This window comes from Fusarium falciforme, chromosome 2 (assembly GCF_026873545.1).
Source record: "Fusarium falciforme chromosome 2, complete sequence".
NCBI lineage: Eukaryota > Fungi > Ascomycota > Sordariomycetes > Hypocreales > Nectriaceae > Fusarium > Fusarium falciforme.
Window position 1 is genome coordinate 1,214,022 of NC_070545.1, and position 12,099 is coordinate 1,226,120.

Below are 12,099 nucleotides of genomic sequence, written 5' to 3' on the forward strand. Positions count from 1 at the left end.
TGGGACTCTTGGTAGCTTTAAAGACATCACAGATAGACTGGTCACAGATGTCAAGAGTAATCCTATTCTGTTGAGTTTTACATCAGTCTCATGAAAGACGATCCTAGAAACTGTCATGTGGCTAACAAGAAAGATGATGGAGAGTACATGTACACAAAACATAGGTACTGACCGAGACGCATCTAGATAGCTCTCTGATTTGCCATTCAAGGTCATTTCGACAAGCAATTATGGAAGAGAATCATGTCGACGGTGTAACATGGCGAAAAATGCATCTTGAAACATGTTCATTAATACACGCTTTGTTTCTTGCTGTTATTATCCCATCCATGTTCACTCTACCTACTCTGTACCCTCACACTATCTGATCTCCCCTTACCCATCACGTTGCTAATAATAGCCCCTCACTCTTGGCGAGCGTCGCGCTTTCACGTGGAACGAACCCCACGTCGCGTCTACCGACGTCACTTCAACTCCAAAATCCACCATCTCAAGTACAACACTCGGCTCTAGAGCTCTAGCTCGCGTCAAATACCCCGTATACACAAGGCTGACCAGGAAATACGCCGACATGTCTAGCCAATCTCGCGGGGTCACCATCCAACATACACCCTCTGAGACGAACTACCGTCTCATCGAGCTTCCCCCAGAGCTCCAGTCCCTCCTCGAATCCGACTCTGCTCCCGTGTAAGTAGGCCTACAAATTTCTCACTTCATCTGCCGTTTCCAATAATCCATGCTAATGCTTTCAAGCCTAACACTGGAATCATCTGACACTTCTGCTCTTCTTAAAACCCCCTCCAAGACATATGCTCTGCGCCAAAAGAACACCTCTAATGCCTTCATGCTCCTCTCCCCCACACCTTCGACTCCGGAGAACCCAGAGCAGGGCATCTCTATAGTATCTACCATACGAGAGACTGTAGAACTGGAAGTGGTTCCGGATAAAAGCGCTGGAACTTCAGGCGGAGCTACCAAGAGCCTAGGGGGGGCCAAGGGAAAGTGGCATGAACGATTTGGGAGAAACAGGTAACAGATGCCCAACTTGGGACCTGTACGATGATATTCACGAGAAATTGGAGATAGCACGGTGTTGGGGTCAAAAAAGTGATTAACTAGCAAAACTCTTACATGCGCATCGCCGGCGCCCTTTTCCCAAAAACAACCTGCCCATACGTTTTGTTCCCTTTCTGCCACGGGAGCAAATTAAGATGCCCAAAAGTGGTCAACTTGCTATTGCGCCTTTACGCCGTTTTCCTGACGTGTGCGAATCACTTAGGCGCGAATCCCTTCCGATGACCGAACATGCCATGCCGCCTCTATGTACCTTGAGAGTGCGTAAATGAGCGACATAAGACAACAAAAAAAAAAAAAAAAAAAAAAAAACACCTTTCGTGTCTGAGACAAACCGAGATCCATCAACGAGACGGTAAAAAGTCAGTGTTGACTTCTTACTGGGGACCCTGCCCCATGTTGAGCCCGGCTCCTAAGGGATTCGGGGTTCACCTGCTTCATTCTGACTCTGGTCAAGCTGAACGCGAGGAGTCTGCTGCCCCTGGCCTTGGCCGTTGTTGTTGGCTTGTCCTAGAGGCCCCTGCGAGAGGTTTCTCCGGCCAGGCTACTGCTGCTGGTCGTTCTGCTGCTGAACTCCCTGGTCATCCTTTTCGACGGCGGCCTCCTTTTCGATACGATCAAGTGCTTTGATGTGGTCCACGCTCAGGAACTTGGCGCGTTCGCCGACAGAGAAGCCGGCGCTACAGTCCTCGGTGGACATGCATCGGAGCTCGTTCTTGGACTGAGTAACCTGGGTCTCAGCATTCGTCGCGCAGCACTTGGGACAAAACAGCTGGATATAACTTGTCAGACGCGGGTGACAGAGGCGAAAGGGACCGACTTACATGGGGCCGCTCGCCGTCGCAATGGATGAGGCGGTTCATGGGGTACTCGGCGAAGCAACCCTCGCACTCGGAAACTTGGGCGCTGGCCATGGCCTGTTGGAGACTCAGGGCATCTCTGCATCTGATACTGAGCATGGATAGTCTGAGACTTTGTTGTCGCTTCACTAGTCTGGACAAGGCGAGTTCTGGGATGAGATTGCCCTCAGTGGCATCTTGGGTTGAACGCAGGGTGACAAAAAGAGTCTTGTCCTCGTACCGTTTGTCGAGGGGCGAGGGATATTTCTTTGGGGTCCATGGAAGTGGTGCACCATGAAACATATTGTTGGCAGCAATCTCCAAGGTTGCAATGTAAGCCGGGTAGAGGTGGTTTTTGTGGTTCGACAAAATCTCCACAAGGCTCTTCATGGGGACGTATGGAAAATCCCCGGCGAGCATCGTCTTTCTAGATCGGAAGTTAGCCCCTAGGTCAAGCGGATAATATGAGGTACTTGCGTCAGTTCGAAGCCGGGACTACCAGGGCTTTCCGCTGGCCGACTGGGGTCGGTGTATACACGCTGCTTCTGTATCCACCCGTTCATCCCTTCCGCCGATCCTTCTTTGAGCGTAGATATGACTTCCGTCTGCTCCTTGGGATATGCCTCTCCCAAGTTCTGTCGCTCGAGGACGTGGTTAATCACCTGCTCGGCGTTGTGGCCCAGAGGACCAACGATCGAGGCGACGAACTTGAGAGAGATGTCAGGGAAACGATTCATGACCTGCTGGACACAAGCCTGCTTCTCAGCATCAAGCGGCTCACGTCCTTCCGTCTCCATCGTTCCTGATTTCTGGTTAGTTTTCTCGAAGAGATGCTAGATACCCAGAGGCATGATATGAGAAGAGCGATGATTGCTTACCGATTATGTCAAACGTCGAGAGCGTTCGACAAGCACGCGTTCGTAGATGAAGGGGAGTGTGCTTTGGGGGAAGTGTTTTGAGGGAGGGAAGATTGCGAGAGGAAAGTTTTGGTGACGATGGAAGATAAACAACCAGTGTGGTTGTGTGAAGCCAAGCGGGGACTCACCCAGTGACGGATGCCTGGGCAGCGACCTGGATAGCTTGGAGGGGCTTTTCTTCCAGTGTAGTGGGAGCTACCGGCAGAATACTAGGCGGTAGGGCTCAGTGGGTTTAGAAGGGGATGGAAATCTGAAGCTCAGGTCAGGAAGACCTGACAGTGTTCGACAATAGGAGCAGTGTTGGTTGCCCCGTGGATGGTGAGCTGACAGTGCCAACGGCCGGCAGAGGGAACGGCGTACCCTGAGTGGGAGTGCCCTGAAATCAAATAGGGGAAAATGCCAGGGCGAAGATTGCCTAAGGAAGGATAAGAAAATAAGGGCCATTTTGGGCCAGTCGAGAACAATGTGGCTGATCCTTGCGTCGTGATAGACCCAAGGGAGGCGAACAATGACGCTCCAAAATAGATCGTGGGCGTTTCTTGCAGGACAACGAGGGACTTCGTTGCACTTGTTCCCCTCGGGGGCTTTTTGTACATATTCAGGAGCAGGTGTTGATTTGTAACGCTGTGAAGCACTCCCAAAGATGCCTCTTCAACGTAGATGCATCCGAGTGGGCATAGGAAGTCCGTGATATCCAAGACAAACGGGCACAAAGAGGACGGTGGGTCGTCGAGACAGACGCGAAGGAAGAACAATACACAGCGAGTCTTGATTTCTAGAGACGGTTACGATCGTGATGATGGCGACGGTGATGTTCCTTTGTTCTTGGTGTTGAAGCCTAGCAGGGTACAATGACTTTTCCCTCTTCCCCAACACCTCGGTCGATCCAGGTACAACCCCTAGTTTCTTCCCTCCCTCCCTCTTGTCCATCTATCTTCGCTTCACGTTGCACTCTTAGCACAGCAGGTACTCGTCAAATCGGTCGGTTTCAGAGGTCGATAGAAGGCTGCTTCTTGACCGATCACTGGGCTTCGGTATGGAGGATCGAGTCAGGGGGCAGCGAACCGACAGTGGGAAAAAGAAGCAAAATCAAGAAATTTCCTATGATTAAAAATGTCAGCATAATGCACAATCAGTATCGAGAATCAACTTGGAGTAGATGGGAAGCAGGAAAAGGTGGTGGTCTGGCGATGCCGCTGGAAATGCCCCGCGGTCATGTCCACAGCACACCCACGCCAGGGAAGAGGCGCACTGTTTTCAGGGCCAAACGGGGCCTCAGTCGCATTTCTGTCAGTCTTGGATCGACCAGTGATTCATTCAACATATATTGACAGCTCGAGAACCGGTATGAGATTCATGGGGTGGATTGTGGATGGAGTAAGGGGGTGGCTCTGAACTCCAGCTTCTGTCGTACTGTGACGAGCAACGCGCACATAATTATCGACTCTAACCTTGGGCAGTCAAACAAAAATGCCTCCAGGATCTAATGGCACCAGCAAGAAAAATCACCCAAAGGAGGCGTGGATGAGGAGTGTACCTCCTACGGTGGCAGCCCACCCTGAACATGACCCAAAACACCTTTTCAATAACCCCACCCCCCCCCCAAAAGCAGATCTATTCATCGTCCTCAGATTCAGCATACGAATCTGCGACTTCGTCATCATCGCCCTCGCCCTCACCCTCGCCCTCTTCATTATACGAAACCACCTTACGCCCACTCCGCGTCGACCGTCGAGTTGCCGGCCGAGAAGAAACCTCCTTCTTCTGCATCTGTTTCCTTGGCCGCCCTCGAGGCCTCGAGGCTGGCTGTGGCGGTTCAGATTCTGCCTCGGATTCTACCTCGGTCTCTGGTTGAGGTTGGGGAGCTTCAGACTCTTGGGGCTCAGAAGACTCTTTCTCAGCAGGCTGTGGGTCAACAGGTTCTGGATCAGCATCGACTTGCTCCAGTCCATCAACCTCCATCACCAACCCACCGTCCTCCTCATCGTCCTCATCTACAGCAGGAAAGAAAGCAGAGGTATGATGAGCTGGCTCCTCAACCTCTTCCTCTTCATAACCTTCTGGCAGGAAACCACCAGCCATTTCCTCATCATGAACGTGCGGTTGCTTCCTGATACTCGTCGCATCTCGAGCATGCCCAAACACCGAGACCTGGTCGTCAATCTCTCCGTACTCTTGTCGAATCCTCTCCGCAATACGCATCCCCATGAGAAATCTACGCCACTGGGCCAATGCTGCCTTTCTCCGCTTCTCATCTTCCTTTCGTACACGTTCCGCTTCGTCCTTCTCGAGCTCGACCATAACCGTTTCGTGGTTCTCCTCGGCAATGACGACGCCCTGAATGACTGGGACAGCCATCCGGTGGCCAAATTCAAAGTCTACAACTGCTTCGGCGTAGTCGATCTGCAATCTTTTACAAACACGCATCGCGCCGCGATAAGGAATATGCACTGCCCCCTGTGGACACATGTGCTCAACAAACAAGTCGATATTCCTGGTTTCCTGTTAGTGATCCCGAAAAGAAAAGTAAGAAAAAGAGTGCATACCCATATTCGTTCTTGGGAATAATGCCGTCCTTGATTGGCGGCGGAATAATCCAGTCAGTTTGTTCGTGGCTATAGAGTCCTTGTAGAACTTTCTCTCCTGTGGCAGCCTCGGCCTCCATGATTTCACGCCGACGATTGATGGTTGCTGCGCGGTATGGTACTCTTTTGAGGGGCTGTTCCCCAGCAATTGGCGCCCTGCCCTGCTTGTGCCATGTCTCGGCGCTCTTCACATTCAGGACGTCGCTGCGAAGGAAGACGTCTTCCTCCTCGATCTTGCCGCCCTTGCCCTTGCTTTTGAAGATCTTGACTGGCTTGGCTCCGGCCTTGAGAGCCTCCTCGCGTTTTAGATGTCGTTCCAAGACAAATTCTTTGGATTGCTTGTAGTATTGCAATGTCTCCTTGCCTTCCTTGACTTCCTTCTTCTCTGGCTTGGCGACCTTTAGGTCTGTGGCGTCTTCCATCTCGTCGACTTCTGTGATTGGGTGCCTCTTGGTGCCGCGTCGGTATCCAGATATTGCAGTCTTGAACCAGTCAAACTTTTCGTACCGCTTCACCTTGCCGTGGCGGCTGTAAATCGGAATTTTCTCTGGCATCATTCTCACTCCCTTGGTACGCCCTGGAAGTACATTCCGCTTGAGGTATCTGACGGTAACATCCTTGGCTGTTCCATCTTGGGAGTGTCCAACAATGTATGCCATGATCTGGCGAGCCTTGTCGGCTTTGGCTCCACGAGGCTCCAACGACTCGATGAGGCCTCTGCTTGTTGCGACAATATTCCTGGCTATAGCATCAACGGGCAGGTATGTGTTAGTGACAGGGGAGAGGACCTCTGTCCAGTAGTGCGGAAAGTCCATATCTCGGTCAAACTGTTTCGTAGGAACAGGTATATTTCGGGGGGTGGTTTCCAGCTCAACCACAGACTCATCGTCGGTGTCCTTGTACTCAAGCTCCAGCTCATCAGAATCACTCACGATTTCTGTCTTGGACTTGGACTTTTTGGCCGGTTTCTTTGCTTGTCCGCTTGTCGTTTTTGTAGTTGCCTTCGTCTCGCTTGTACCTTTTGACACTTTCTTCTTGCTTGCTTTCGACTTCTTCTGACCCGAGTTGTCGTCCTTTTCAGGCTCGGCATCTTCGAACTTGTTCCAGCCAAATCCAAGAGTAGGGAGGTTTGCAACCATTCGTGCTTCCAAACCCAATCCCCTGAGGAGGGCAGTGAATAGCTGGGCGCCAACATCTCGACTTCCCGTACAAGCTCGAGCACATTCCCGGAAACCCTCTAGGTCCTCTATCTTCTCCCCAAATTGCTCGGGATCATGAGGCTCGGCCTTGTGAGCCTTGGTAAGACGGTCCAGCCGCTCAAGAGACATGTATCCCCATTTCCTCAGGCCTGGTGCTGATACGCGGAACCTCTGCCTCCACCAAGATGTCAGTACCCGCATAAGTCGGAAGAGCGGATCTCCGTGACTCATGTCGACAGCCCCTTCTTCAAGCTTCAGTGCCTCGGCGCCCCAATCTCGTGACTGTCTGTCTTGAGCTTTTTTGCCCTTTTCTTTTGTCTTGGGATTTTCCTTTGTCGTCTTCTTGGGAGGTAGCTTCTCAAGTCCGCTGGTGCGCCTCCACCGGTCCACCTCATCCCATAATCTGGGTGGAAGATGAGAAATCATAGTAGCCTGGACCTCGGGGTCGCAGAGCCAAGAGTTCCGGACGGCGTTGTGCCATAGAAGTAATAAGACATGAACGCAATGCGTGGCATGTCGGACCTTTCTCTCTCGTTTTGATGGCCCCTTCTTGTCAAAGGCATTCGTCAGTGAGATCCGAGTATCTCTAGTGAGAGTCAACTCCAAATCGCCAGATGGTACTGGAGCATCCGGTGTCGGTGCAGCTGGTGCCTCGACATCCTCAAACTCGATGTCCTCGTCTGTGGAGTCCTCCTCATTATTGTCCTCCGGATCCTTCGGCGGGACTACATCCTCGAATTCATCATCCGAAAGCGATGTCAAAGAGCTTCCATCATCATCGCTATCGTTGTTTGCAAAACCATGCAGAACCGAGTTCGAGTTCTTTGACGATAGAGGTGTCGAAGTCGCATCTAGGTCGTCATATAGGGTTGCTTTGCGCCGAGATGAGCCATCCTTGCTTCTTGCTGATTTTGATGGCCTTGACTCTCCTGAGGGCGAAGACTCGCGCAATCTCTTGCGCGGTACAACAGGAGGCATCCTATCTTTGGGATGTGAGTGGTTGCATTATTTGGCGTTCAGTGACAAAGAAAGTCAGGTACTGAGTACATCCGTCATAGATCGAGTCGCGAGGTGCCACGAAAACACGTGACCTAATTAGGGGAATGCAATTAAGCGCAACGCTGGGATCCTGCGCTTCTAGATATCCATAGACTACCTATCATAGAATCCAAGAGCCCAAACAAGTACCATCGTCAAATCAATCAATCTATCTGCCGTGTTTCACTGCACGATATCCTGGTATAATAACTTCCATGCCCACAACGCCAGGCCATGCTTCTCTATCACAATACAAACTTCTCAAAATCAAGCTCACGCCTCAATCAAATCCGGCGTGGCGGGCCCAACGCCCCTTAACAAAACCACCGTGTTCCCGCTCTGCAGTGCCGTGCCGACCTTTTCGTTGAACTCTAGGATCCTGCCGCCCTCGACATGAAATACTCGCAGCTTATCCTTTTCGTCGGAGCTCTGGTTGTTGATGTTCTGCACCTGCAGACTCCTGGCTGCGGCGTCGAGGACCCGGCCTACCACCCAGTCCTGGTTGTAGAAGAATTCGCCCTTGGGGAACTTGGCCTTTGCCGTCTCTGCTTCGGCCTCCACGTAGATGTACACCCGCTTCTCCATAGGAACCTTGTCGTCGCCCTTGGCTGTCTTTTTAAGTTTGTTGACGGCGACCAGCCGGGCAGAAGCAGAGGTTGGTTTTGGCTTAGGGAGTGCCCGGCTTGCTTGCTCTTTCTTGGCCGTACCCCAGGCGCGGAACCTATCGAATGCCGACTTTGTCTTTTGGGCAACGTCAAACTGTACTGGACGGGCTCCGATAGGTACTAGGTTCTTGCAGTCGTGGTCCTCCCCGAGTCGGTGCTTCAGGCAGTAGTCTCGATTACAAGTCTGGCAGTGTACCCCTGGCGTCAGGGAGGTTCCAATCGTCGTCTTGCATTCCGGCGACGCGCATGGCTTCTGAGAAACCTTGTCCCGTAGCACCCTGCCCTGTCCGATGGATGGCTGGGCCAGCTGCTTAAGCCGCTTGCGCTCTGCCCAGGCACCAGCATCTGTACATTTGTGCGAAGTCTCGGATCGGTGGTCGAGGCAGAACGTCTTTCGGCAGGACTGGCAGAAGAAGGGAAGGAAGTCGAGCTGGTTGCAGTATTCGTATTCGCAGTGCTTGCCGATCAGAGTGGCATCGTTCTTGTCGTCCATCTCGACGTAGCTCGTGTCTGGAGCTTCTGGTGTTGATGATGACGCCATGATGAAGGTATACCGCGTTTAAAAAGGTCGAGGCGATCGCGTGAGTTCTAGGCAGAGGTGTTGTCGCAAGTTTGGTTGGGACGATGACAGATGTTAAGGAGGCGGCGAGGAAGCGTCTGGAAGGGTCCGTGTCTAGCCAAGACTGGCGGATTACGAACGAGTGAGGAATCGCCACAGGTGAATCGGGTTCGGAGGAGGACGTAAGGCGCTGACTCGGTGTAATGCGTATATGTGTTTGTAAGTAGGAAAAGTAACTCGTGACTTTCCTCGTTAGGAGGAGAATCGGAGGCCTGTTTAATGTATTGAAAGCACAGCCACGCCCAAGACTTTGGATCCATGCATCCATCCGTCTTGGTAGATCGCGGGGTGATTTGCACCCCACTCAGAGCTGCACCTCAACCACCAGAGCAACTCGATAAGGCAGACAACGCTTGGTCTATTTCGAAGCGACTTTCGCATCGTCCATCTATTCTGTTCTGTTATATCGTACATAAATCATGAGTTGAGCGCCTTCTACCTCCTCTAACGCCTAGTTCAGTTTCCAGGGAACAACTTGTGTTACAGCTCCTTTTCCTTGATTGGCTTCTTTGCCAATAGCTCCTCGCGGCCCGTTGCAGGCGCATTGCCGACAGCGCCCTTTCCGCCATACATCTCGAAGCCCTTGTGGAATGCCCACTCAACTGCATTCTCGACTGGCTCGTCAAACATGGCAGGGAGGAAGGGGACGACAGCGAGACCCAGGCCAATGGGGGCCCATGTTCGAATCATCTTGTTCTTCATGCCCTTCATGGCCCGGCCAGAGTACCTCACAACGCTGTGAATCGTGAAAGCAGGCAGACCCATGCTGGCCACGCTCTGGAAGATTGCGCGCTGCACCATGACGGTGCGGTAGTCTTCGAGAGGGGACACCTCGCCAGGCTTGACGACGCGCGTCTCGATAGCAGGCAGACCTGTGATCTTTTCTTGCCGCGCCGTGAGCTGTATAGTCGGGTCACGCACCCTCTGGTTGTGCCAGTAGGCCTTGTAGCCTTCGTACGAGACGTCGCCGAGAAGGTACATCCAAGACACACCGTAGGCGCCGCGAACGAGGTTGGGGTGAGCTACCGGCCGGAAGGACTCGCCAATGTCAGAGGTGTAGGCGACATATCGATGCGCAGAGAGGAGGATGGTCCGGAGTCGCGCAGCATAAGCCGCATAACGAAGGTTCGAGTCTGTGGAATCAGAGGTACTATATCCAGTCAACCCGTGTCCAATCCATCCATCGCATGTGAACAACGTACTAGCCCTCGGTAACCACGTTCATGTCCTGGCCCGCATGGTCGACAAACCGCTGCAGCGTCTTGGGAAGTTGCTCTGTCGCGGGGAGTTTTTCGGCAATTGATTCCTTGACTTGAGACGTCTCCTTCTTCTCCTCCGACTTGGAGTCTTGGGATTTTCCCCACCAAAGCATCGCAAGAGACGAGAAATCTGAGTGTGTTGCTTAATGGAAGAAAAAGGTCAACCTTGGAACCGGCTGCGCGGAAGTCGCTTACATTTTGAGTACCGACCCGCCACTACCGATGCAGGAAAATCCCGGTTGGTGCAATACGTCACTATCCGCCTTACACTTGACCGGATTGATAAGAGCTTGGTCGCTATCGGTCCGTACAAGTGGACACAAGTTTCCCAGGAGCGAACTCAATCGGCCTACCTAAGTACCTACGCTAACCATCTAAATTGAAGGTTAAAGCCGTCTAAGCATTCATTAGCAATACAAGAGCTCTGTTTTCTACCTGTTGCTTCAAATTGGCCCAGGGTGTACGGTATATGCAGCTTGAAAAGGAGTGCCTACCTACTACCACAAGGAACTTCTGGTGGGGATACTGAGCCGGCCCTCCATGGATCCAGCAAGTTAACTAATCAGCCAAGAGTTTGCATCATACTTACCTAGTTATACCTTTACTTCCATCCGTTCCAGTCGGTTTCTGTGATCTTCAGCAGCACCTTCTTCAGATAGGACATTAGCCTAGCTCCGCAGCAGAAAACCATAAGGGGAGTTTGTGAGTTAGCCGGTCCCCTGTGCCAGAAACAGATGTGGGCGGCTTCATGGGGTTTCCTATGCTGCTTCCCATGATAACTCACTCACCAGGGGAGGAGTTGAAATAAGAAAGGGGTTAGTCGGGGCTCTAGATGTTGTTCATCGTGGAGTTATTACTACCCGAACATCGCATCGTCTCCGAGTTTATGGCATTCTGGAGCAATTGGCGTCACATGAAAGACATCAAAAATCCTTTGAGCTTGATATACAATTTTAGCCGACCAGAGTTGTTCAGTTTAACCCCCTTTTCTTAAGTTCGGTCTAGAATAACGAGTTCCTTCAGTCTCGCCTCAGGTGATTCTGGGTCCGAGATCGAGGAATTCGGCAAGATCTTTGTATTTTGCCATGGCTCGTTCAGACAAACCCATATATACAAGATCTTATTTGTCCAATGCCTTGTCCTAATTTCTTCACATGATACGACGCTCAATGTCTAGTTTGTTGTCGTTTGATATTCACCATCCTACTAACTCTATCCCGACTTGACCTACTGATAAACCAGTGGTGATGACTAGAGTCACTGCCCTTCCTCTCTATATCCTTCCATAATGTCTGTCTTATTGAACAAACAGAAAAGTCCCCTCAAGGCCCCTGCCAGAATGCCTCCCAGGCTTCTGCGCACATCTCTTGAACCTCGTTTAAATCCTCACCAAAAGTCATGTCCCGGACGTGCCCCTTGGCGTCTTGCGCCGTCATCTGGCCGGCCGTGATCCCCTTCCACCCTTCGACCGGCAGCTGCAGATATGTGTGGTTCCGGCCACAGGACATCATCTTCTGCGCTTCCTTTCCGTGGTTGGCCGTCTGCCGTGACGCGTGACAGGCCATACACAAGAAGTTGTCGCATGCGATGCACATATACGCTGTCCGGCCACCCCACCAGCAATAACGTTCCCTGGGGTTGCAGGCGAAGCCTTTGCATGGTATACCTTCAAATTCATCTGTCTGGAATAGCTCGTTCAGATCTCCCTCGTCCGTTGGAGGAGTAGAGCCATCGCCGTTATTGTCAGTGCTGATTTCATCATCATCGTCGTCATCCTCGTCGTCATCGTCGTCTTCGTCTTCGTCTTCGTCGTCGTCCTCCTCCTCCTCCTCCTCCTTCTCCCCCTCGCTACCCACGTCACTGTGTTGGCTACCCCAAACTGTAACTGCTGGGTCCAGTTGCGA

At 51.9% G+C, this 12,099-nt stretch overlaps 5 protein-coding genes across 5 annotated transcripts; 1 reads left to right on the plus strand and 4 right to left on the minus strand.

The window, feature by feature from the left end:
- Nucleotides 1-571: 571 nt before the first annotated feature.
- On the plus strand, nucleotides 572-1,033 carry NCS54_00233700 (Hypothetical protein; the record flags this gene model as incomplete). The annotated part of the gene is made up of 2 exons (XM_053147937.1): nucleotides 572-687; nucleotides 754-1,033. The coding sequence occupies 2 exons, from the start codon at nucleotides 572-574 to the stop codon at nucleotides 1,031-1,033; spliced, it is 396 nt and encodes a 131-aa protein (XP_053003912.1).
- Nucleotides 1,034-1,618: 585 nt separating this feature from the next.
- Nucleotides 1,619-2,710, minus strand: NCS54_00233800 (Hypothetical protein; the record flags this gene model as incomplete). The annotated part of the gene is made up of 3 exons (XM_053147938.1): nucleotides 1,619-1,846; nucleotides 1,899-2,340; nucleotides 2,391-2,710. The coding sequence occupies 3 exons, from the start codon at nucleotides 2,708-2,710 to the stop codon at nucleotides 1,619-1,621; spliced, it is 990 nt and encodes a 329-aa protein (XP_053003913.1).
- Nucleotides 2,711-4,444: 1,734 nt separating this feature from the next.
- NCS54_00233900 (Hypothetical protein) lies at nucleotides 4,445-7,592 on the minus strand (the record flags this gene model as incomplete). Its single annotated transcript, XM_053147939.1, has 2 exons — nucleotides 4,445-5,324; nucleotides 5,377-7,592. 2 exons carry the CDS (start codon nucleotides 7,590-7,592, stop codon nucleotides 4,445-4,447), a joined length of 3,096 nt encoding a protein of 1,031 aa, XP_053003914.1.
- A 333-nt stretch (nucleotides 7,593-7,925) lies between these two features.
- Nucleotides 7,926-8,858, minus strand: NCS54_00234000 (AN1-type domain-containing protein; the record flags this gene model as incomplete). The annotated part of the gene is made up of 1 exon (XM_053147940.1): nucleotides 7,926-8,858. One exon carries the CDS (start codon nucleotides 8,856-8,858, stop codon nucleotides 7,926-7,928), a length of 933 nt encoding a protein of 310 aa, XP_053003915.1.
- Nucleotides 8,859-9,416: 558 nt separating this feature from the next.
- NCS54_00234100 (Mitochondrial fission process protein 1) lies at nucleotides 9,417-10,332 on the minus strand (the record flags this gene model as incomplete). Its single annotated transcript, XM_053147941.1, has 2 exons — nucleotides 10,139-10,332; nucleotides 9,417-10,086 (listed from the first exon to the last, which is right to left on the minus strand). Exons 1-2 carry the CDS (start codon nucleotides 10,306-10,308, stop codon nucleotides 9,417-9,419), a joined length of 840 nt encoding a protein of 279 aa, XP_053003916.1. The 5' UTR covers nucleotides 10,309-10,332.
- Nucleotides 10,333-12,099: the final 1,767 nt, after the last annotated feature.